This window comes from Paramisgurnus dabryanus, chromosome 2 (assembly GCF_030506205.2).
Source record: "Paramisgurnus dabryanus chromosome 2, PD_genome_1.1, whole genome shotgun sequence".
Lineage (NCBI taxonomy): Eukaryota > Metazoa > Chordata > Actinopteri > Cypriniformes > Cobitidae > Paramisgurnus > Paramisgurnus dabryanus.
The window spans coordinates 40,848,922-40,875,116 of NC_133338.1; the positions used below are offsets into that span (position 1 = coordinate 40,848,922).

Sequence of the window (26,195 nt, forward strand, 5' to 3'; positions counted from 1 at the left end):
GCACGATGCTAACATGAATTAACATGAAGCTAGCATGATGCTAACATGATTTAGCATGAAGTTAGCAAGATTTATTATGAAATTAGCATAAAGCTAGCACGAAACTAGCATGAAGCTAGTATGACTTAGCATGGAGCTAGCATAAGGCTAACATGACCAAAAGACCCAACCCCCATGTCTCTATGATGTTCGGATCCAGAGATATAAGGCTTTGTTTATTATGTTGCTAGGGTGCTCATATTTGGTTGTTAGGGGCGTGGCTTAATACCTCAATAAGAATCCAAAGAGACTGATTGGATGTCTGAGTAAAATAAGCCCACCCCCATGTCTCTGTGACACTGTGATGCAAAGATATCCATCTGGGCATTTTATAATGGCAGTCTATGGAGGATGTTGCTAGGGTGCCCAAAATGGTTGCTAGGGGCGTGGCTTAATAGCTCTGGGGTGATCCTAAGAGACTGATTGGATGACTGAGTAAAATGAGCCCACCCCCATGTCTCTACGACACTCTAAAGTGAAGATATTCCATCTGGGACGCTTTTATTCCCTTATATGGGCATGTTCCCTGCCCCATTATAAGTCAATGGGGAAATTTGGGTGGCCCTTACGCCCCAGGGGTGAAACTTACACCCCAATGTGAGGCATGTTCTTACAGAGCCTGCCAGCCTCTTCAAATGTGGTAACCCAGAAGTTTCTACAAATTTCTCGCTCGCAGCTATGACCCGTCAAAGTTTGTCGCAATGTTAAGTCAATGGAAAATTTGGGGTGTTTGAGCGCCCCGTTTAGGAATTCGGTAGGTCCCATCAGTTAGAAAAGATATAGCATAAATCTACGTACCAGTCTTAAAAGTTTTGTAAAATTTTGTGGGTGTAGCTTGAAAGCTCTAGGAGGAGTTACAGTTAGAAAAAGTGTGGACCAGAAGAATAATAATAATAACTAGATAGGTACATTTCCTGAAGAAAATGTGAGTGGTGCTTGCCGTGGCAAATTTCGGGGGACAATATATGATTATACTCCAAGCCAAAAGTAAAACAATTCAACCCACATGTCTTTACGATATTCTGATGCGAAGATATAAGGCTTTGTTTATTCGGTTGCTAGGGTACTGTATTTGGTTGCTAGGGAGAAAATTGGCATCCACTAGAAATTACACTCCGAGTCACGAGTCAAACGGTCAAACCCCCGTGTCTCTACGATGTTCTGATGCGGAGATATAAGGCTTTGTTTACTCTGTTGCTAGGGTACTGTATTTGGTTGCTAGGGAAAAAATTGGCATCCACTAGTGATTACACTCCGAGATACGAGTCAAGCGGTCCAACCCCCGTGTCTCTGCGATGTTCTGATGTGGAGATAAAAGGCTTTGTTTACTCTGTTGCTAGGGTACTGTATTTGGTTGCTAGGGAGAAAATTGGCATCCACTAGTGATTACACTCCGAGTCACGAGTCAAACGGTCCAAACCCCGTGTCTCTACGATGTTCTGATGCGGAGATATAAGGGTTTGTTTACTCTGTTGCTAGGGTACTGTATTTGGTTGCTAGGGAAAAAATGGCATCCACTAGTGATTACCCTCCGAGTCATGAGTCAAACGGTCCAACCCCCGTGTTTCTACGATGTTCTGATGCGGAGATATAAGGCTTTGTTTACTCTGTTGCTAGGGTACTGTATTTGGTTGCTAAGGAAAAAAATGGCATCCACTAGTGATTACACTCTCAGTCATGAGTCAAACGGTCCAACCCCCGTGTCTCTACGATGTTCTGATGCGGAGATATAAGGCTTTGTTTACTCTGTTGCTAGGGTACTGTATTTGGTTGCTAGGGAAAAAAATGGCATCCACTAGTGATTACCCTCCGAGTCATGAGTCAAACGGTCCAACCCCCATGTCTCTACGATGTTCTGATGTGGAGATATAAGGCTTTGTTTACTCTGTTGCTAGGGTACTGTATTTGGTTGCTAGGGGCGTGGCTTGGGAGTGGCCAATTATGTGCCCAGTGATTACACTCCGAGTCACAAGTAAAACGGTCCAACCCCCGTGTCTCTACGATGTTCTGATGCGGAGATATAAGGCTTTGTTTACTCTGTTGCTAGGGTACTGTATTTGGTTGCTAGGGGCGTGGCTTGGGAGTGGCCAATGATGTGCCCAGTGATTACACTCCGAGTCACAAGTAAAACGGTCCAAACCCCGTGTCTCTACGATGTTCTGATGCGGAGATATAAGGCTTTGTTTATTCGGTTGCTAGGGTGCTCAAATTTGGTTGCTAGGGGCGTGGCTTGGGAGTGGCCAATGATGTGCCCAATTGTTACACCCCTAGTCACAAGTAAAACGGTCCAACCCCCGTGTCTCTACGATGTTCTGATGCCGAGATATAACTGTTTGTATTTTATGTTGCTAGGGTGCTCAAAAGTGGTTGCTAGGGGCGTGGCTTAGTAAGTCTGTAAGGATCCTGAGAGACTGATTGGATGCCTGAGTAAAATGAGCCCACCCCCATGTCTCTATGACACTGTGGTGCAAAGATATCCATCCAGGCATTTTATAATGGCAGTCTATGGTATAGGTTGCTAGGGTGCCCAAAATGGTTGCTATGGTAACCTTACACCCCATTGTGGGGGACGTCCTGACAGAGTCTTGCACCCTCTTCAAATTTAGTAACCCACATGTTTCTATGAAATCCTGGCTCGGACCTATGACCCGTCAAAATTTTTGCAATGGTAAGTCTATGGGATTTTGCCCCATTGACTTTTCATTGGGGCACTTTTGGGCACCTCTTACACCCCAGGGGTACAACTTACACCCCATTGTGATCCATGTTCTTAAAGAGCCTACCACCCTCTTCAAATGTTATAACCCACATGTTTCTACAAAATCCTCGAGCGGAGCTATGACTCGTCAAAGTTGGGCGCAATGTTAAGTCAATGGGATTTTTTGGGTGGTTTTTCGCCCCCCTTTCGGAAATCCTGCACCCGATCGCTTATAAAAGTCATAGCAGTCTTCTCCTCAATAAGCCGGTCGATTTGAGCCCTAATTTATGGGTCTACGACAAAGCGTGCGGGACGAGTTACGCGCCAAAAAAGTGTCCAGAAAAAGAAGAATAATAATAATAATAAGTATGCAAGATAGTAATAGTGATGCTTTGCATAAATGCAAGCACCACTAATAATAACTAGATAGTAAAGTTTGAAGACAAACTTTATGTTGGCTTGAGAAAGCGTAGCCTGAACGTTTAAAACGGTTTGACATAAGTTTAGTTTAGTAGGCTATCTGGCTGTTAGTATGTTTAAGTATGAAGGTAGCATGATTTACCATGAAGCTAGCATGATGTTAGCATGATTAGCATGATGCTAGCATGATTAGCATGAAGCTAGCTTGATGCTAGCATGATTCGCATGAAGCTAGCATGATTAGCATGAAGCTAGCATGATGTTAGCATGATTAGCATGAAGCTAGCATGATGCTAGCATGATTAGCATGAAGTTAGCATGATTAGCATGAAGCTAGCATGATGCTAGCATGATTAGCATGAAGCTAGCATGATGCTAGCATGATTTGCATGAAGCTAGCATGATGCTAGCATGATTTGCATGAAGCTAGCATGATGCTAACATGATTAGCATGAAGCTAACATGATGTTAGCATGATTAACATGAAGCTAGCATGATGCTAACATGATTAGCATGAAGCTAGCAAGACGCTAGCATGATTAGCATGAAGCTAGCATGATGCTAACATGATTAGCATGAAGCTAGCAAGATGCTAGCATGATTAGCATGAAGCTAGCATGATGCTAACATGATTAGCATGAAGCTAGCATGATGCTAGCATGATTAGCATGAAGCTAGCATGATGTTAGCATGATTAGCATGAAGCTAGCATGATGTTAGCATGATTAGCATGAAGCTAGCATGATGTTAGCATGATTAGCATTAAGCTAGCATGATGCTAGCATGATTAACATGAAGCTAGCATGAAGCTAGCAGGATTAGCATGAAGTTAGCATGAAGCTAGCATGATGCTAGCATGATTAGCATGAAGCTAGCATGATGCTAGCATGATTAGCATGAAGCTAGCATGATGCTAGCATGATTTGCATGAAGCTAGCATGATGCTAACATGATTAGCATGAAGCTAGCATGATGCTAGCATGATTAGCATGAAGCTAGCATGATGCTAGCATGATTAACATTAAGCTAGCATGATGCTAGCATGATTAGCATGAAGCTAGCATGATTTTAGCATGATTAGCATAAAGCTAGCATGATGCTAGCATGATTAGCATGAAGCTAGCATGATGCTAGCATGATTAGCATGATGCTAGCATGATGCTAGCATGATTAGCATGAAGCTAGCATGATGCTAGCATGATTAGCATGATGCTAACATGATTAGCATGAAGCTAGCATGAAGCTAGCATGATTAGCATGAAGTTAGCATGAAGCTAGCATGATGCTAGCATGATTAGCATGAAGTTAGCATGATTAGCATGAAGCTAGCATGAAGTTAGCATGATTAGCATGAAGCTAGCATGAAGTTAGCATGATTAGCATGAAGCTAGCATGAAGTTAGCATGATTATATAAGGCTTTGTTTATTCCGTTGCTAGGGTACTAAGTTTGGTTGCTAGGGAGAACATTGACATCCCATAATGATTACACTTCAAGCCACAAGTAAAACGGTCCAACCCCTGTGTCTCTACGATGTTCAGATCCAGAGATATAAGGCTTTGTTTATTATGTTGCTAGGGTCTTCATATTTTGTTGCTAGGGGCGTGGCTTAATACCTCAATAAGAATCCTAAGAGACTGATTGGATGCCTGAGTAAAATGAGCCCACCCCTATGTCTCTATGACACTCTGGTGCAAAGATATCCATCTGGGCTTTTTATAATGGTAGTCTATGGGAGATGTTGCTAGGGTACCCAAAATTGTTGCTAGGGGCGTGGCTTAATAGCTCTGGGGTGATCCTAAGAGACTGATTGGATGCTTGAGTAAAATGAGCCCACCCCCATGTCTCTAAGACACTCTAAAGTGAAGATATTCCATCTGGGACGCTTTTATTCCCTTTTATGGGCATGTTTCCTGCCCCATTATAAGTCAATGGGAAATTTTGGGGGCCTCTTACACCCCAGGGGTACAGCTTACACCCCATTGTGAAGTATGTTCTTACACAGCCTGTCAGCCTCCTTAAATGTGGTAAGCCACAAGTTTCTACAAGTTTCTCACTCGCAGCTATGACCCGTCAAAGTTTGTCTCAATGTTAAGTCAATGGAAATTTTGGGGTGTTTCAGCGCCCCGTTTAGGAATTCGGAAGGTCCCATCAGTTAGAAAAGATATAGCACACCTCGTCAGATCAGACCGAAAGTCTGTCCAAAGTTTGATGGCTGTAGCTTGAAAGCTCTAGGACGAGTTAGAGTTAGAAATTTTAGTCTCAGAAGAAAAAGAATAATAATAATAACTAGATATTAAAGTTTGAAGACAAACTTTATGTTGGCTTGAAAAAGCGTAGCATGAAGCTAGCATGATGCTAGCATGATTAGCATGAAGCTAGCATGATCCTAGCATGATTAGCATGAAGCTAGCATGATGTTAGCATTGATTAGCATGAAGCTAGCATGATGCTAGCATTGATTAGCATGAAGCTAGCATGATGCTAGCATTGATTAGCATGAAGCTAGCATGATTAGCATGAAGCTAGCATGAAGCTAGCATGATTAGCATGAAGCTAGCATGATGTTAGCATGATTAGCATGAAGCTAGCATGATGCTAGCATGATTAACATGAAGCTAGCATGAAGTTAGCATGATTAGCATGAAGCTACCATGATGTTAGCATGATTAGCATGAAGCTAGCATGATGCTAGCATGATTAGCATAAAGCTAGCATGATGTTAGCATGATTAGCATGAAGCTAGCATGATGTTAGCATTGATTAGCATGAAATTAGCATGAAGCTAGCATGATGCTAGCATTGATTAGCATGAAGCTAGCATGAAGCTACCATGATTAGCATGAAGCTAGCATGAAGCTAGCATGATTAGCATGAAGCTAGCATGAAGCTAGCATGATTAGCATGAAGCTAGCATGAAGCTAGCATGATTAGCATGAAGCTAGCATAATGCTAGCATGATTAGCATGAAGCTAGCATGATGCTAGCATGATTAGCATGAAGCTAGCATGATGCTAGCATGATTAGCATTAAGCTAGCATGATGCTAGCATGATTAGCATGAAGCTAGCATGATGCTAGCATGATGCTAGCATGATTAGCATGAAGCTAGCATGATGCTAGCATGATTAGCATGAAGCTAGCATGATTCTTGCATGATTAGCATGAAGCTACCATGATGTTAGCATGATTAGCATGAAGCTAGCATGATGCTAGTATGATTAGCATGAAACTAGCATGAGGCTAGCATGATTAGCATGAAGAAAACATGAGGTTAGCATGATTAGCATAAAGCTAGCATGATTTAACGTGAAGCTAGCATGATTAGCATGATGCTAGCATGATTAGCATGATGCTAGCATGATTAGCATGAAGCTAGCACTATTTAGCGTGAAGCTAACAAGATTTAACATGAAGCTAGCATGATTTAGCATGAAGTTAGCAAGCTATATTATGAAATTAGCATAAAGCTAGCATGAAACTAGCATGAAGCTAGTATGACTTAGCATGGAGCTAGCATGAAGCTAACATGACCCGAAGACCCAACCCCCATGTCTCTATGATGTTCAGATCCAAAGATATAAGGCTTTGTTTATTATGTTGCTAGGGTGCTCATATTTGGTTGCTAGGGGCGTGGCTTAACACCTCAATAAGAATCCTATTAAGACTGATTGGATGCCTGAGTAAAATGAGCCCACCCCTATGTCTCTATGACACTCTGGTGCAAAGATATCCATCTGGGCTTTTTATAATGGTAGTCTATGGGAGATGTTGCTAGGGTACCCAAAATTGTTGCTAGGGGCGTGGCTAAATAGCTTTGGGGCGATCCTAAGAGACTGATTGGATGACTGAGTAAAATGAGCCCACCCCCATGTCTCTACGACACTCTAAAGTAAAGATATTCCATCTGGGACGCTTTTATTCCCTTATATGGGCATGTTTCCTGCCCCATTATAAGTCAATGGGAAATTTTGGGGGCCTCTTACACCCCAGGGGTATAGCTTACACCCCATTGTGATGTATGTTCTTACAGAGCCTGTCAGCCACCTTAAATGTGGTAAGCCACAAGTTTCTACAAGTTTCTCACTCACAGCTATGACCCGTCAAAGTTTGTCTCAATGTTAAGTCAATGGAAATTTTGGGGTGTTCGAGCCCCCCGTTTAGGAATTCGGAAGGTCCCATCAGTTAGAAAAGATATAGCACACTAAGTCAGACCAGTCTGAAGGTCTGTGGAAAATTTGGTGCATGTAGCTTGAAAGCTCTAGGACGAGTTAGTGTCAGAAATTTTGGGAGGAGAAGAAAGAATAATAACTAGATATAAAAGTTTGAGGACAAACTTTATGTTGGCTTGACAAAGCGTAGCCTGAACGTTTAAAACGGTTTGACAGAAGATTAGTTTAGTAGGCTATCTGGCTGTTAGTATGTTTGAGTATGAAGCTAACATGATTTAACATGAAACCATCATGATTTAACATGATGTTAGCATGATTAGCATGAAGCTAGCATGATTAGCATGATGTTAGCATGATTAGCATGATGTTAGCACGAAGTTAGCATGATGGTAGCATGATTAGCATGATGCTAGCACGATTAGCTTGATGCTAACATGAATTAGCATGAAGCTAGCATGATGCTAACATGAATTAGCATGAAGCTAGCATGATGTTAACATGAAGTTAGCATGATGCTAACATGAGTTAGCATGATGCTAACATGAATTAGCATGAAGGTAGCATGATGCTAACATGAATTAGCATGATGCTAACATGAATTAGCATGAAGTTAGCATGATGCTAACATGAATTAGCATGAAGGTAGCATGATGCTAACATGAATTAGCATGATGCTAACATGAATTAGCATGATGCTAACATGAATTAGCATGAAGCTAACATGATGTTAAAATGAATTAGCATGAAGTTAGCATGATGCTAACATTAATTAGCATGAAGCTAGCATGATGCTAACATTAATTAGCATGAAGCTAGCATGATGCTAACATGAATTAGCATGAAGCTAGCATGATGCTAACATGAATTAGCATGAAGCTAGCATGATGTTAACATGAATTAGCATGAAGCTAGCATGATGTTAACATGAATTAGCATGAAGCTAGCATGATGTTAACATGAATTAACATGAAGCTAACATGATGCTAACATGAATTAGCATGAAGCTAGCATGATGCTAACATGAATTAGCGTGAAGCTAGCATGATGTTAACATGATTTAACGTGAAGCTAGCATGATGCTAACATGATTTAGCATGAAGTTAGACAGATTTATTATGAAACTAGCATGAAACTAGCATGAAGCTAGCATGAAGCTAACATGAATTAGCATGAAGCTAGCATGAAGCTAACATGAATTAGCATGAAGCTAGCATGAAGCTAACATGAATTAGCATGAAGCTAGCATGAAGCTAACATGAATTAGCATGAAGCTAGCATGAAGCTAACATGAATTAGCATGAAGCTAGCATGAAGCTAACATGAATTAGCATGAAGCTAGCATGAAGCTTACATGAATTAGCATGAAGCTAGCATGAAGCTAACATGAATTAGCATGAAGCTAGCATGATGCTAACATGAATTAGCATGAAGCTAGCATGATGCTAACATGAATTAGCATGAAGCTAGCATGATGCTAACATGAATTAGCATGAAGCTAGCATGATGCTAACATGAATTAGCATGAAGCTAGCATGAAGCTAGCATGAAGCTAACATGAAGCTAGCATGAAGCTAACATGAATTAGCATGAAGCTAGCATGAAGCTAACATGAATTAGCATGAAAATCTGTTAGACAGATTTATTATGAAATTAGCATAAAGCTAGCATGAAACTAGCATGAAACTAGCATGAAGCTAGCATGAAGCTAACATGAATTAGCATGAAGCTAGCATGAAGCTAACATGAATTAGCATGAAGCTAGCATGAAGCTAGCATGAAGCTAACATGAATTAGCATGAAGCTAGCATGAAGCTAACATGAATTAGCATGAAGCTAGCATGAAGCTAACATGAATTAGCATGAAGCTAGCATGAAGCTAACATGAATTAGCATGAAGCTAGCATGAAGTTAACATGAATTAGCATGAAGCTAGCATGATGCTAACATGAATTAGCATGAAGCTAGCATGATCCTAACATGAATTAGCATGAAGCTAGCATGATGCTAACATGAATTAGCATGAAGCTAGCATGATGCTAACATGAATTAGCATGAAGCTAGCATGATGCTAACATGAATTAGCATGAAGCTAGCATGATGCTAACATGAATTAGCATGAAGCTAGCATGATGCTAACATGATTTAACGTGAAGCTAGCATGATGCTAACATGATTTAGCATGAAGTTAGACAGATTTATTATGAAATTAGCATAAAGCTAGCATGAAACTAGCATGAAGCTAGTATGACTTAGCATGAAGCTAGCATGAAGCTAACATGACCAAAAGACCCAACCCCCATGTCTCTATGATTTTCGGAACCAGAGATATAAGGCTTTGTTTATTATGTTGCTAGGGTGCTTATATTTGGTTGCTAGGGGCGTGGCTTAATACCTCGATAAGAATCCTCAGAGACTGATTGGATGCCTGAGTAAAATGAGCCCACCCCCATATCTCTATGACACTCTAAAGTGAAGATATTCCATCTGGGACACTTTTATTCCCTTATATGGGCATGTTTCCTGCCCCATTATAAGTCAATGGGGAAATTTGGGTGCCTCTTACACCCCAGGGGTGAAACTTACACCCCAATGTGATGTATGTTCTTACAGAGCCTGCCAGCCTCTTCAAATGTGGTAACCCACAAGTTTCTACAAATTTCTCGCTTGCAGCTATGACCCGTCAAAGTTTGTCGCAATGTTAAGTCAATGGAAAATTTGGGGTGTTTGAGCGCCCCGTTTAGGAATTCGGTAGGTCCCATCAGTTAGAAAAGTCATAGCAACAATCTACGTACCAGTCTTAAAAGTTTTGTAAAGTTTTGTGGGTGTAGCTTGAAAGCTCTAGGAGGAGTTACTGTGAGAAAAAGTTTGTACCAGAAGAATAATAATAATAATAATAATAATAATAATAATAAGCTTAGATCGAAGAACAGTATGTTGGCTTTGTCAAGCCAACATAATAACTAGATATTAAAGTTTGAAGACAAACTTTATGTTGGCTTGAAAAAGCGTAGCCTGAACGTTTAAAACGGATTGACAGAAGTTTAGTTTAGTAGGCTATCTGGCAGTTAGTATGTTTAAGTATGAAGCTAACATGATTAGCATGAAGCTAGCATGAAGCTAACATGATTAGCATGAAGCTAGCATGATGCTAGCATGATTAGCATGAAGCTAGCATGATGCTAGCATGATTAGCATGAAGTTAGCATGATGCTAGCATGATTAGCATGAAGCTACCATGATGCTAGCATGATTAGCATGAAGCTACCATGATGCTAGCATGAAGCTAGCATGATTAGCATGAAGCTAGCATGATGCTAGCATGATTGGCATGATGCTAGCATGATTAGCATGAAGCTAGCATGATGCTAGCATGATTAGTATGTAGCTAGCATGAAGCTAGCATGATGTTAGCATGATTAGCATGAAGCTAGCATGATGCTAGCATGATTAGCATGAAGCTAGCATGATTAGCATGTAGCTAGCATGATGCTAGCATGATTAGCATGTAGCTAGCATGAAGCTAGCATGATTAGCATGAAGCTAGCATGATGTTAGCATGAAGCTAGCATGATGCTAGCATGATTAGCATGAAGCTAGCATGATGCTAGCATGATTAGCATGAAGCTAGCATGATGCTAGCATGATTAGCATGTAGCTAGCATGAAGCTAGCATGATGCTAGCATGATTAGCATGAAGCTAGCATGATGCTAGCATGATTAGCATGAAGCTAGCATGATTAGCATGACGCTAGCATGAAGCTAGCATGATGCTAGCATGATTAGCATGAAGCTAGCATGATTAGCATGAAGCTAGCATGATGTTAGCATGATTAGCATGTAGCTAGCATGAAGCTAGCATGAAGCTAGCATGATTAGCATGAAGCTAGCATGATTAGCATGAAGCTAGCATGATGCTAGCATGATTAGCATGAAGCTAGCATGATGCTAGCATGATTAGCATGAAACTAGCATGATTCTAGCATGATTAGCATGAAGCTAGCATGATGCTAGCATGATTAGCATGAAGCTAGCATGAAACTAGCAAGATTAGCATGAAGCTAGCATGAAGCTAGCACGAGGCTTGCATGATTAACATGAAGTTAGCATGAGAATAGCATGATTAGCATGAAGCTAGCATGATTTAACGTGAAGCTAGCATGATTAGCATGATGCTAGCATGATTAGCATTAAGCTAGCACTATTTAGCGTGCAGCTAACAAGATTTAACATGAAGTTAGCATGATTTAGCATGAAGTTAGCAAGATTTATTATGAAATTAGCATAAAGCTAGCATGAAACTAGCATGAAGCTAGTATGACTTAGCATGGAGCTAGCATGAAGCTAACATGACCCAAAGACCCAACCCCCATGTCTCTAAGATGTTCAGATCCAGAGATATAAGGCTTTGTTTATTATGTTGCTAGGGTGCTCAAATTGGTTGCTAGGGGCGTGGTTTAATACCTCAGTAGGAATCCTAAGAGACTGATTGGATGCCTGAGTAAAATGAGCCCACCCCTATGTCTCTATGACACTCTGGTGTAAAGATATCCATCTGGGCTTTTTATAATGGTAGTCTATGGGAGATGTTGCTAGGGTACCCAAAATTGTTGCTAGGGGCGTGGCTAAATAGCTTTGGGGCGATCCTAAGAGACTGATTGGATGACTGAGTAAAATGAGCCCACCCCCATGTCTCTACGACACTCTAAAGTAAAGATATTCCATCTGGGACGCTTTTATTCCCTTATATGGGCATGTTTCCTGCCCCATTATAAGTCAATGGGAAATTTTGGGGGCCTCTTACACCCCAGGGGTATAGCTTACACCCCATTGTGATGTATGTTCTTACAGAGCCTGTCAGCCACCTTAAATGTGGTAAGCCACAAGTTTCTACAAGTTTCTCACTCACAGCTATGACCCGTCAAAGTTTGTCTCAATGTTAAGTCAATGGAAATTTTGGGGTGTTCGAGACCCCCGTTTAGGAATTCGGAAGGTCCCATCAGTTAGAAAAGATATAGCACACTAAGTCAGACCAGTCTGAAGGTCTGTGGAAAATTTGGTGCATGTAGCTTGAAAGCCCTAGGACGAGTTAGTGTCAGAAATTTTGGGGTAGAATAATAAGATATAAGTTTAATAGCAATAACAATATATTGGCTTTTTCAAAGCCAACATAATAAGTTTAAAAGCAATAACAGTATGTTGGCTTTTTCAAGCCAACATAATAATAATAATAATAATAAGTTTAAGTGCAACAACAGTATGTTGGCTTTCTCAAGCCAACATAATAATAATAAGCTTAGATCGAAGAACAGTATGTTGGCTTTGTCAAGCCAACATAATAATAAGTATGAGCAATAATAATAGTGATGCTTTGCATAAATGCAAGCACCACTAATAATAATAATAAAAAGCCCAGTAAGAACAGTACAGCGCATTTTCAATGCACTGTAATGAATCATGTAGAAGCTTAAACATGAAAAAACCCAACTGCGTCACACAGGGATTGTATAACAGTATATACATAACGTGTGTGCTTGGAAGTAATTTCTTCCAAATTAAGACATTGGGAGGATTAAAGATTTTACACAAAAACCCTGCTAGAGATTAACTGGATAACTGTAGTGATTATTCAGTGAAAAGTGTAAGCAAGAGCCTGAAATGCAAGCATGTGTTTCAAAGATGAGTGACAAGTTACATAAAAAGCTAAGCCTCCCCCTATTTTTGATAAAATTATGGTTCTATATAATGATTTAAATTTTTGATAAAATTTTCTGTTTACTTTACTTTGCTTTTTTTCAAAGTGAATGAAAGTCACACATTTTCAAAATTAACCAGATGATTTTAACGTTTTTTTTTTTTTTTAAGGTTTCTTAGGGGGTAAATAGGTTTGCTTTCTTGTGTTTAAAACATCTGTGCAAAATGAACCAAAGATGAAAGGTCTTGAGATGCATTATTTAAAGTTAAAGAATTTTTAAGAAAATTATTAAAAGTAGTAAAAAATCTAACTAAAAACAAACTAAAAATAAATTACTAGCCTACAAGTCATCTGACCATCATGGCCCATCCTATCCCTAATGAAAAATTATAAAAGGTTTTTGTACACCTAAAAAGAGATATAAACTTACTGTTTTGGCAGTGTATACCCTCGAACCCTGGTTGACATTTGCACACATACTCATTAAAAACATCTCCTCTTCTGGAATTAGTGATCATCTCACACGTTCCATCATTTTTACATGGGTTTGGGCTACATGGACCTAAAGTGAAAAACAAGTATGTTGTTGTGAGGTTGATTAGGAAAACCTGATCTGATATTCAAATGAACAATAAGTAGAAAAAGGTCACTTGAGGTTTTCTGACCGCTTTCTGTAGCATTGCAAGTATCTCCAGCAAATCCCTCAGCACAGATGCAAAAGAAAGGATCTTGTCCAATGCCAGTCACACAAGTTCCTCCATTATGACACAGGTTCACCTTGCAGTAATCTCCTGTGGAGACACACATAAGCATGAGCGAATGGAATTACAAAGCTTAGACTGGAATTAGCTCTTATTTTTATAATTCGGCAGTGGACTATGTGGTCCTGCATATTAAGCTTTGCGAGATAAAAAGAAGCAAACAGGGGAGGAATTCTTTTCAAGCTTCTGAACAGGATCAGGAGAGTACAAAAGATAAGTGATGTGAGTAGCATAACCAATGTGGATGTTGAACCTTCAACTGCAGACATGCACTTCAAACAAAGGACAAATGTGATCGTGATCAGGAGAAGAATAACTTTGTGCTACATGTATGTGCATGAATGTAAGTGGAATACAACAAAACATTTCTGATGCACAATAAAACAACAAGCAGTAAACTAATTACATGCTGCAGCTTGTGTTCTGCTTAAGAAGCATCTGAACTCATTGTTTCATTTAGGCCGAACATCGCATTTGCATTAAAAAGGCGAGAACATGGAACACTGCATAGGTTTCAAAGATGAACGACAAGTTGCACAACATGTCTGCTGAGAGGCTGTGAGATTTGTCCCGTGTTATTCCATTGAGCTCATTAAGATTACATGTATAAGTTCCTGGATATATATTTTAGCAAGAAATGTTAAATATACTGTATATTACAGCCACTTTATTTCATATTTTAACAATGCACTGATTTGCATCCCACATGATTTTTTTAAATTTTCTAAAGGAGTGTAAATCTTTTGTTCCCTAAAAACATGTTAAACAATAACTCAAGACCTTTCTGTATCATCTGGACAGTTTAGATTTATTAAGAGCCAATCTTAATTATTTGGAATACATGCATACAACACATAAATGTGAGAAATGCATACATATGTTATTTATGCAACATGAAAGTTAATGCCTACCATGACAGACTGCTTTTGTTACAAACAATAAACATTTTTGATATAGCCAACAATATATGTAAACTTTGTTTTCACCCATGTCCGTTATTTTAGAATTTTGTGTCATGTACTCTTCTAACAGAAAATGAGGACATGGATCCTAAATGAATTAAATGAAATGCCCATTAACCACAAATAAACTCCACACATTAACAAACTACAGTTGTATTGCACTATAATAAAGTTTTGTAATATGCACATTTTATTTACTAGACTAGAATATAGGCTACTATAATAAGATAAGATAAAACGAAAACAGTGTAGTTAAACGTGTCTTAATAAAGCTGTCTCCTCTATTAAAGCAGAACTAGATAAAGCAGAATACAATAAATAAAAAGCCATTGAATTTTACTGACAAATTGAAACTTACCATTTACAGCATAAATACTGCAAATGACTAAAGTGGCAAAGAGGCTTTTACAGGAACGGGTGAGACTCCGCGCCTTCATAATGGTACTGTACTGTTTGTTTCTAAAATCTCGGAACGTCTTGACCGCTAGGTCTCCTGACGTCATTCTCAAACGTGGAAACGAGCTCAAGCACCGGCGGCGCGCACTGTTCACGCGCATTTTTTCTCTGTTGAAGATGAAGCAGGCGGGACCGCTGTCTCAAAGGGTTGTGGCTAGAAGTGATACAGCTACGGCCAAAATCTCGTAAAATCTTGCCGGGTGAGCGCTGTTTTCATCCTAATTCTACCCACAAACTTAACTCTAAACCCAACATTTCACGGGATTAGGTAGCTGCTGCACCCTTTCTATCCAGAACTGCTGTTTTATCCTAATCTCACCCCAAACCTAACCCTAAACCTAAACCCATCATCTCGCGAGATTTGGCCGTAGCTGTATCCTCTAGCCTTTGCCGTCTCAAAGTCAAGGCAATGTTCAACGGGTATCAACGTTATGATGAACTGTTTTCCAGATGTTGTGCTTGGCAACCTAACTTATGTATTAAAGTATGTCTAGAATTTAACCGCTTTTGAGCACATTAAAAACATCTGTTCGGTATTCCTATTTTAATATTAAATATAATAATTAGATATGCATATTAAACACGTATTAATATATTAAATAATAAAAAAGTGCATTCTTTTTAGCCTTGTGGTTAAGACATTTCGAAAGCAATGGGAATATCCACTCAAAACGCGTTTCCGTATTAGTCATGCATGAAGCACGTGATGTCTCCTTTTGCCTTGTGTCTTCCGGTTTTTATTATATAATACGAATATCTTTGTTTTTGCGATTAATATATAAATAATCTAGTATGTACTGTTTAAAAACTGTAAAAGGTGTCACACTACAATTATATTAATGCACCCAGTTTGCGTGCAACTGAAAAATTATATGCCATGTCATAACATTTTACACGAGGTGGAGAGTGGGCGGGCTATCATGGTTCAGTCTTGTGCTGTGTTGTTAAAGTAAACGGAACTCGAAAAAAATCTGGGATAAAACGTCGTCTTGTAACCGAATCCGTTGTAATATTTAACTTAATGAATGTCCGGTTGTAATATAGCTTATAGATCTGTCCTGGAGAAGTGATCTACAGATAAGACGGTAAGTCAAGCATATGGCAGTTGGACGTAAATAAATAAAACCATCACGATGTGCATAATAACAGCGCATCGGGTTAGCCATAGCCACATGTAAGAAGATAGACACCTGTAGTTCACCCAGAAGGGCTCGATTTTAAAGTATTGCTTTTAAACTGGATATTGTTTGCAGTTAAAATGAATACGAATGTGTAATATGTAGAGGGAGAGGAATGCAGCTACATCATCAGATCTGTATGTGCATTTGTAATGACTAGTCTAGTTAAGGTCTGTAAAAACTGGTGTGGCTTGTATTTCAACCTGAGATGGGTCAGCTTCACTGTTTATTGCTTATCTGGAAGATTATATAATATTGTAGTTTAAGCAAAAAAAAAAACATTTTAGCTCATGAAAGTTTTCTGCAAATGAAAGGATTTTAATATAATGTGTGCATTCTGTACTAAAGATTATTGCTCTTTACACAGTTATTAGTGCTGACTCAGGATGGCAGAAGCTCATCAGGCAGTGGCCTTTCAGTTCACTGTGACCCCTGATGGCATCGACCTTCAGCTCAGTCACGAAGCTCTTCGGCAGGTCTATTTGTCCGGTCTTCATTCCTGGAAGAAGAGATTTGTCCAGTTTAAGGTGCAAGGATTGTGTCTTTTACATTTTTTGCTTTTATAAATATAGGGATGCACAAGTAACATTTTTAGCCACCACTGAGAAACTTAAGAGGGCCAATATAAATATTTGGAACAGCTGTTCTAAATTCACTGTAAACCACAACTTCTTAGGGGTTATTGCTTTCATTTACAGTTTCTTCAGACAGATGTCTGACAAACTATATTTTTATACATTTCATTTGGTTTGACAAGTTTATAATTATTTAACCAGAGAAAAGCATCGGATTTTGTAAACAAAGCCAACTAAATGCCTTCTTCCATCTTTGAACTATTACGTTTGTTATATTGGCCTTTTAATGCTATATCTGATGCAGATGATATTATAAATGAATTAAAAATTGGCAGCCGATAAATCTGTGCATCTGTCCTTTTAAGTCATAATGTTTATCGTGCATGATTTGGTAACTTCTTTCTTATTAATTTTCACAGAATGGGGTTTTAAATGGGGTGTACCCAGGAAGTGCACCAGGCTTCATGCTGGTGATGGCAGGATACATGGGAAGAGCACATTATTTAAAAGTGGACCCTTCCTTAGGCTTGCTTGTCAAACTTGGGAAATATCTTCCGGTCAGGTATGTCTATACCATATCATATAATTTTCAAGATATTTTAAAAATGTATGTGTCACATATGATGTGTTTTCTTTATATTAGAGGTAATACATTTAGTTATATCTTGGAGGTTAATTGAAGAGCTCAGATGAAAAACTGTTTGACATGTTATTACAAAGAAAACATTCTTTCTGAATTTCTGAAGCGAAAGTATTTGATGAACGTGAGGAAAGTCTTATTTTTGATGTAGGGGTTTTATTTGAATTGGCTCCTCTATACTTCTCTTTCTCCAGTAGGTACATGTCTCATCAAAATCAGATGTTAGTTGGAGGTGTCATAGTGGGCACTGGTCTGTGGATTGGCATCATATTTACCATGAGGAATGTCCTGAAGTGCCTGTTGTCCTGGCATGGCTGGATGAATGGGCCCCGGGGAAAACTGACCTGGAAAATTCAACTTTGGCTGGTATGTATTTTATTAAGAATAATTAGAGGACATATAACTTGTATTTAACAGTATACTGTACTCACTCCATCAAATGGAGTATATAATATTAAAAAACTCAGATGTTTGACCAAGACTTTGCCAACTAGGGTTGGGTATTGTTTGAATTTTATTCATTACGATTCTGCTTATTGATTCCACTCCTTGTGGTAAACAATAAAGTCAATGTTTAACAACAAACCAAATAATCTTTTAGACTACTTTTTGCTGAATGCAAAAGAATATATATTGATTTATACTCTGTAAAATAAGAAACTGATGTGAAAAGCAAGATTTTTGAGTAAATTATTACAGATCACGTCTTTACAGATGACATGAATAAAAGACCTTAAAGATCTTAAAATATTTGCAGGATTTGATAAGAGCTGGAATTTATTTATTTTACTGCCATCTACTGATTATTTATATTTCCTGTGTGTTTAAACCTGTGTCATTGTTGGTTGTTTATAATCAATAAACCTCTGTGGACTTTCAGATACTAATGAAGATTTTTTCGGGCATGCAAACACCAATGCTATACAGCTTCCAGACTTCACTTCCTCATTTACCTCTGCCCTCTGTGAAGGACACAATGAAGAGAGTGAGTTATTTTTTAATCATTGGTTATTCAGTAACAAGATTTAAAATGTTATTGTTAACTTATACTGTATGTGTAAGTATCAGATTAGTAAGCCAGCAGCAACAGCTAGATTTTTATTTATAGTTTTCAATGTGCCTTTTGGTCACTTGTTTTCAGAGTTAACTCAGGTGAGTATCTACTGACGTCAGAGGTTGGTGGCATAGCGTGAATGAAGTGAGTTAACTTACTAAAACATGCATGGCACGCTGTTTAAAAAACGGTACTGGAAAAACCAAACTAGCTTAGTTTTAATTTGAATCAATAAAGCCACAGTTACTGGAGCTCATAACCAACATTGTGCTTGGATTTTAATTAACACAGATTTCTGGATTTTGAATTTATGTGTGAATTTTAGCTTTGCTGTGTTGTCTTGTTTTCTTAAATGTGACCTGTAGTATCTTGAGTCAGTCCGGGCACTCCTGAATGATGAGGAATACCAAAGAATGGAAAGTCTTGCGCTGGACTTTCAAAAGAACCTTGGACCAAAACTTCAGTGGTACCTCAAACTGAAGTATTGGTGGGCCACCAATTACGTAAGTGTAGCAAGTTTTGCAAATCTCTCAATAAAGAGCTGATCTGCTACTGTTCTTGCATACAATAGGTGTCACATTTATGCTTTGTGTTTCAGGTCAGTGATTGGTGGGAAGAATATATCTATTTGAGAGGTCGTGGGCCAATCATGGTTAACAGCAACTATTATGCAATGGTACTGTAAATGATCTTGTGTTATATGGCATATGCAACCTGTAATACTTTCGTAGTGCGTAGATAAAGTCAATAAAGAGACTGTAAGCAAAACAGTGTAGGTCTCTTTTGAATAAATTTATGATTTGATATGTTATTATTGTTGTAAAAGGCCCTAAATCCTTTTTTTTTTTTTCTCCGAACAGGACTTTCTGTATGTTTTTCCCACACATCTGCAAGCAGCGAGAGCTGGTAATGCCATTCATGCCATCATGCTTTACAGGAGGAAACTGGACCGGGCTCAGATTAAGCCGGTTAGACAAACAACTATATTTTACTGCATCTTCACATCACAACAAATCTGCTGCAAATGTGCTCAGTACTTATATCATGACTGACGTGTCTAAAAAGTTAATTGGTCAGTTTTGGGGTCAGAGCAGATAGCTGATGAACTAATAAAATAAAAAGAAATGGATATAGCACTAGATTTTTGTGACCGTAACACCAATGATTTATAATAACTCTAATTGTGGCAATAAAGGTGGCAATCTTTTGTTTTTTCTTGCCTGTTGAGTACCCTGACTGACCTGACCTGTCATTATGGATATCAGTTTTTTATTTGATGATATAAATGTTTCTGTTTCATGCCTCCTGATGATATGGTCATAATGGTGCAGCTTTTTGTGCTAGCGAACAGCGTTCCACTCTGTTCTGCGCAGTGGGAGCGGTTATTTAATACATGCCGCATCCCAGGTCAGGAGAGGGGTAAGAATAGACTGTCTGCACACAATAGATCGACTTCTGCCTCTGGCCACGTGTCATCAGTTGATTTCCTTTCGCTGAATAATAGGCACATTTTTCATTACATTTTTTATTTGTGCATTATTTTCATGGACAGGATTTTTCAGTCTTGCCCTGTAGACCCAGAGTCCAGCCAAACCAAGGTTTGGTTCGATGTTTGATTAGGAATGGTGCTTTTCCCTGTGGAAAAGTGACTCTGCAGGAGCAAGGTTGAAATCCCTGCATTAGCTAAGCTAAGACTTTGTAATGACAAGCTGGTGACATTGGGCCGTGCTGCTTAAAACTCCTCTCTATTCATTTCACTGCCTTAAAATTTTGTGTTTTTCTTTTGCTAATTCTTCTGACCAGGATCCCCATTGCTGTAGTTTCCTAATGATGTAGTTCTCTCAGGTCCGCACAGCAGTGATTTGTGGCACCTTTTATCCCGTAGGGTTTGTTAAACCCACAACCGTACCTCCCTCCGTCTTTCATTTGACCTCTTCCTCTCTCCTTCACAGCTTATGCTTCAAAACACCATCCCCATGTGCTCGTCCCAATATGAGCGTATGTTCAACACAAGTCGCATCCCAGGCATAGAAACAGGTACTGAACACTGACACTGTATTTGCCCCGAATTCAATTGTTCCCCGTACACAGGGAATGAACAGCAATGCTTTCCATTAAGTTAAAATGGAAAAGATAACAAGCTTATGAAAAACAACTGCTTATTAGATTAGGTTACAGGCGATACACTTCTTTTAGATCGACTAACACAAACACCTTTAGGTGCCCATTTATTTTGAGAAGTTGTTGCATGCCACAAAACACTGCCTTAGAAATCCAGAAACTGAGTGCTCTTTCAAAGCTCTGTGTCTCATTAGAGATTTCATTTAATGCATGTATCAAGCATGTGTACCGGTAGTTCATATTTGTTCATTTATTAGCTTTCAGACACCTTCATTGTAACAGTCCTCATGTCACTACCAACCCCCTTCACCCAAATATTTATTTATATTTTTTATTATTATGGTCTTATTAGGACACACAGTACATTTACTCCATAATCATTTGACTATTTTAAATGTTGGCTAACTACTTACCAACTATTATTTTTTTAATCTGTTATCTTATTTAGTTCTATGTAAAATTAATTGACTTATTAAAGTAAACAATTTATGGGGCATACATTACATACAGTGCATACAGTAAGTGTTTTCTTTTTCTCCTTTTAGACTCTGTTCAGCATGTGTCCGACAGCCGACATATTGTGGTGTTTCACCGGGGCCGCTACTTTAAAGTGTGGCTTTTCTATGATGGACGGTTGCTTTTGCCACGGGAGATAGAGCAGCAGATGGAGAGAATCCTGATGGACACGTCAGAGCCGCAGCCTGGAGAGGAAAACCTCGCTGCCCTTACTGCAGGAAACAGGTATTTAAAACACACACCCACCAGGACCATCATGCTTCTTTAATTAACTATTTTAGATTCGTATTCAGCCAGTTAAATCTTGTCTTTCAGAGTGCCTTGGGCGTGTGCCCGTAATGCATACTTTAGACACGGCAGGAACAAACAGTCTTTGGATGCCGTGGAGAAGGCTGCTTTCTTTGTTACTCTGGATGATACAGAGCAGCGCTATGATCTAAACGATCCTGTGAAGTCCCTGGACCGCTACGCCAAATCCCTGCTCCACGGGAAATGTTATGATAGGTGAGGAAGAAATCACAGCATGAGTAAGGAGAGACATCCCTGCATGCACCTTTTGAGAATGTTTTGTGAGTCTAAATATCAGTGCTGTACTTCACAAAGTGTGTGGGCTTGAAGTTACTTCACTGAATGAATGCTTACTTTGAATGAATGCTTAATTTCCGTAGGTGGTTTGATAAGTCCTTCAACATGATCATTTTCAAGAATGGAACAATGGGCATTAATGCAGAACACAGCTGGGCTGATGCTCCCATCATTGGCCACCTCTGGGAGGTATCTACACACACCAACACACACATCTATTTACAGTACACAAAAATATTAAGTTCGTTTTTCACAGTTAATTCCTATTTATCATGAGGTGGAGTTTGGGGGGGCAGGGGGGCAATGCCCCCCCGAGAGTCTTTTATGAATAGAAATATGAGAATGTATAATCTTATTATTTAAATGGATAGACTGAGTTACTTTAAACTAAAATAGTTTTAATTTATTTACACCACATTTAAAAACTAGGAAGCCACACTCTCACTAATTTCAAAGCATGCAGTACCCTTGTTTGCCGGTAGGTGCCCTCCAAGCACAAACTTAAAACTCTCCCTATGTTTATCATACTGATTTACCGTAATAATTACATCTGCATCTAATGTCATTTTTCATAAAGCATGTGCTCTCGATGGACCCTGTTAAGCTGGGCTACGCAGCAGATGGTCACTGTAAAGGAGAACCTCACCCTCATCTCCCAGGACCGCAAAGGCTCCAGTGGAGTATCCCACCTGAGGTCAGTGTTTGTGTAATACACTTGGCAGAAATTGTGTGGATCAAATAACCCTAGTTTCTTTTATCTCGTTAAGAGTATATGACATTGTCTTTTGGGTTTGTATTGTTATGGCAGTGCCAGACGATGATCACCAACTCTCTGTCTGTGGCTGAGGCTTTGGCTGATGATGTGGATTCTCACATCATCCCCTTCAGTGACTTTGGAAAAGGCCTGATCAAGAAGTGTAGGACCAGCCCAGATGCCTTTATCCAGCTTGCACTACAACTGGCCCATTTTAAAGTGAGCTCTCCTTTTAATATCCATATAAAAAAAAATGTATTTCATCAGCAAAATGCAAAATGTTCTTTTTCAAAAGATACTTTGGATTTCTTCTTTGAAAATGATATTAATGTTTTTTTTTTTTTTTTTGTACTGACCAGGACAAAGGGAAGTTTTGCTTGACTTATGAGGCATCAATGACACGTTTATTCAAAGAAGGACGAACAGAAACAGTGCGCTCCTGCACTGTGGAGTCGTGTGCCTTTGTTCGCTCCATGGTCAACAACGACACGGTAGCGTACAGAATATACAGTAGTGCTTTAAACTCTTTGGGGGGATTCACTGAGAAACAAATTGTGATTTTTTTTGCTCATCTTTTTGTAGAGAGAACAGAAACTCGGCTTACTGAAGCTGGCTGCTGAGAAACACCAGCAGATGTACAGACTGGCAATGACTGGCAAGGGCATTGACCGCCATCTCTTCTGCCTCTACGTAGTGTCTAAATATCTTGGGCAGGACTCTCCTTTTCTCCAAGAGGTGCGTTTTATATCTTATATCCATATAATCTTTTACAAAGCTAGTGGGAACCAGTAACACAAAACATTATCTAAAAATTAATGACAGTGTCTGCCACTGCAATCTTAGGATGATGCAACTGTTGTTGCTATTATTATTAGGTACAATTTATTTAAATGCAAATTTCTTGCCCTCCATCTAGGTGCTATCAGAGCCTTGGAAACTCTCCACCAGTCAAACTCCTCTACAGCAGCTGGAGCTGTTTGACCTGGTGAGACACCCCGAGTATGTTACAAGCGGAGGGGGGTTCGGACCGGTGAGTCTTTTGTTTATGTGAACAAACTGTCACAATAATTCCTTGTATAAAAATGCTATAATATTTGACAGTATGTAATATAAGGATTTTTTTAAAAGAACGTTAGATAATCTTACAGTTTATCCGATAAAACGTTTTCATGCTTTTATTATGGCAGGTTGCTGATGATGGTTATGGTGTGGCATATGTGATTGTCGGAGAAAACCTCATCAATTTCCACATCTCTTCCAAGCGTTCCAGCCCAGAGACGGTAAGATCGTAATTGAAATTCAATTATACAATATACAGGGCTGCTTATTGCACAAACTGTTACGGTTGTTTCAGGCATTTAGCTTTTCTTCTAATAGTTTTTTCCTCTTTCAGGACTCTCATCGGTTTGGAAACAATATCAGACAAGCAATGCTTGATATGCTTGATCTCTTTCAGCTCGACACTAACAACCCAAAGTAATTTGATTGGTGGAAAAATATACACATTTTAAATTTTTACCTGAACTATAGGTCTGCATTATTATTGTTGAGAGAAACTTGAATTTTTTTTTTTTTTTTTTTTGATGAACCTTTTTCTTTTGTTGTCTTGTTTGTTTGCATGTTTGTGAGAGATGCTGCATATAAAAGAGAGAAATAGGGAGCAAGTGTGAGTTTCTTCAAGGAATCTCATTCTGTGATGGTATGTGTTGGTGCCTTAACATGTGTCTTCACTCAACAGTTCAATGCAGGTGATGTGAAATGTAAAGCATTTCATTATCAGGACCTTATTTACCAAGACATGTTTCTGGCACTCAGTATATTTAACTAAATCTATCTTAACTAAATCCACAAAAAGATGAAATATTCTCATGACTGTTAAAAGAAGCATATTAATAATTAGCTTGGCCTGGCTTTTGTTGGCGCTTTGATCTGTTATCCTAACTGAAATGTTCAATTGTAAATTGAAGGAAAGCACAGCTCTGCATTTGTCTTCTTTTGTTTCCATTGCTCCATATTAAGAGATGAGGGGAAGGATGGAATTACACCTTCTGACCGACCGAATATCCCTAAACCTTATATCAACTTGCTGTTATTTATTTTATTGAAGGTGCTGATGCTCATATAATGCATCTTCACATAAATGTACATTTTTTTTTGCCTTCATTATGTTCTTAAGTTCCTTTTAAGGTTTTACGTTATTTTTTGGAAAATGTAGAAATACATTATTTTAGTTTAAGTGGGACGCCACCTGAAACAAAGGGGAAAAATATGTTAAGTTTCACTTATAACATGTTTGCCCCTGATGTTACAATGACTTCCTCAGTATGCCTTTTAACGATGCATGTGAAGCATTTAATGTTACAGCCGAATCCTATTAATGAATAAATGCAATATTTCCTCTGCTTCATCAAACTCGACATACTCAGCATCTAGCCGGGTGTACCCATTTCCCACCTGCTTCATGAACTGGCTGACCATCAATGAGCAGATGTTTTTCAGCTCCACATATCTAGTTTCCATGAGAAAACCTATGGTTAAATACCAGAAATGTTTTTATAAATGCAGCTGAAGGAGCTTGGTTAGGTTATGTCAGCAATAAGGCAACTTTTTCAAAAGTAATGCAGATCCAGAATAACAGATCCAATCTCAATGCTGTTAAAGTTTTCCCCACATAAACCAGTGATTGATGTACTACTTGCCAAAATATTATTTAAGTGTTACAAACTGCTTGGAAGAAACTGATTGTACGCAACTTTTCCTTTGCAATGTTCTTCTCTAAACTGTTTTCCTTTTATATTCCTGGATCGATCTCTGTTCAATGTGTGAGGCTGAAAATTGTGAAAAATACATTGTACATGTTAAGACATATTTGGATATTTTTTTCATGAAAAAATACTTATTTTGATTACCTTATTTGCCACACATGACCTTTTGTTTAACACATCTGTTCTTGCAATATCAATTATTATTCTCAGTTTTCTTTTCAGAAAAGATCAAAAAATAAAGAACAACAATAACAATATCATAACTATTGTGGTAGAATTCTTAATTGTCTATTATAATTAATATATTATATAGTAGCTATTTTAGTGTAAAATTTAATGTTATGTAGGAATATATAATATAATGCACTCCAAAAAATGCTGGGTTTTTTTCAACCCAAAGTTGAGTCTAAAAGGGGTGATTATTACAGTCCGTTGGGTTGTCTCACCCCAAAATACTGGTTTGCTTTAACCCATTGTTGGGTCAAATCTAAAAAAAAATGTTTGGGTTTATTTTAACCCAATGGGTAGGTTTGGGTAGGTTATGTTGTTTTAAAATAACATAACAGTGTTTGTTGAGTGTATAATATAATACATCAACATTACATAAGAAATCATAACAGATCTGATGATCTTTGACTTCAGAAGTCGTTTCTCTTTAAAATTGATCAAGTTTAGTATACAATTTACAAACTATAACTTAAGCAAAAAAATCTGAGACCATGGTGGGTACTGCTTCTGAAAATGTATCTATCAGGCAGAATAGAAGTATCCATTTATTATAAGCAAGTTTAAAACTTATAGTTTTTCTC

The 26,195-nt window shown here is 38.5% G+C and overlaps 2 protein-coding genes across 2 annotated transcripts in view; one reads left to right on the top strand and one right to left on the bottom strand.

The window, feature by feature from the left end:
• The window catches only part of mfge8a (milk fat globule EGF and factor V/VIII domain containing a), a 47,460-nt gene extending 32,172 nt beyond the window's left edge, over nt 1-15,288 (bottom strand). Inside the window, exons 1-3 of the mRNA XM_065289236.2 lie at nt 15,101-15,288; nt 13,685-13,810; nt 13,450-13,581 (exon numbers count right to left, since the gene is read on the bottom strand). Of these exons, the coding sequence (XP_065145308.1) occupies nt 13,450-13,581; nt 13,685-13,810; nt 15,101-15,245 (403 nt within the window). The 5' untranslated portion in view covers nt 15,246-15,288. The remainder of the gene's footprint in view (nt 1-13,449; nt 13,582-13,684; nt 13,811-15,100) is intronic.
• Nucleotides 15,289-16,116: 828 nt separating this feature from the next.
• On the top strand, nt 16,117-25,643 carry cpt1aa (carnitine palmitoyltransferase 1Aa (liver)). The gene is made up of 19 exons (XM_065289230.1): nt 16,117-16,283; nt 16,744-16,903; nt 17,371-17,513; nt 17,786-17,957; nt 18,472-18,576; nt 19,011-19,148; nt 19,244-19,321; nt 19,506-19,613; nt 20,598-20,682; nt 21,312-21,507; nt 21,598-21,786; nt 21,951-22,056; nt 22,445-22,561; nt 22,676-22,840; nt 22,981-23,112; nt 23,204-23,356; nt 23,538-23,651; nt 23,809-23,901; nt 24,015-25,643. The coding sequence occupies exons 2-19, from the start codon at nt 16,763-16,765 to the stop codon at nt 24,099-24,101; spliced, it is 2,322 nt and encodes a 773-aa protein (XP_065145302.1). The 5' UTR covers nt 16,117-16,283; nt 16,744-16,762; the 3' UTR covers nt 24,102-25,643.
• Nucleotides 25,644-26,195: the final 552 nt, after the last annotated feature.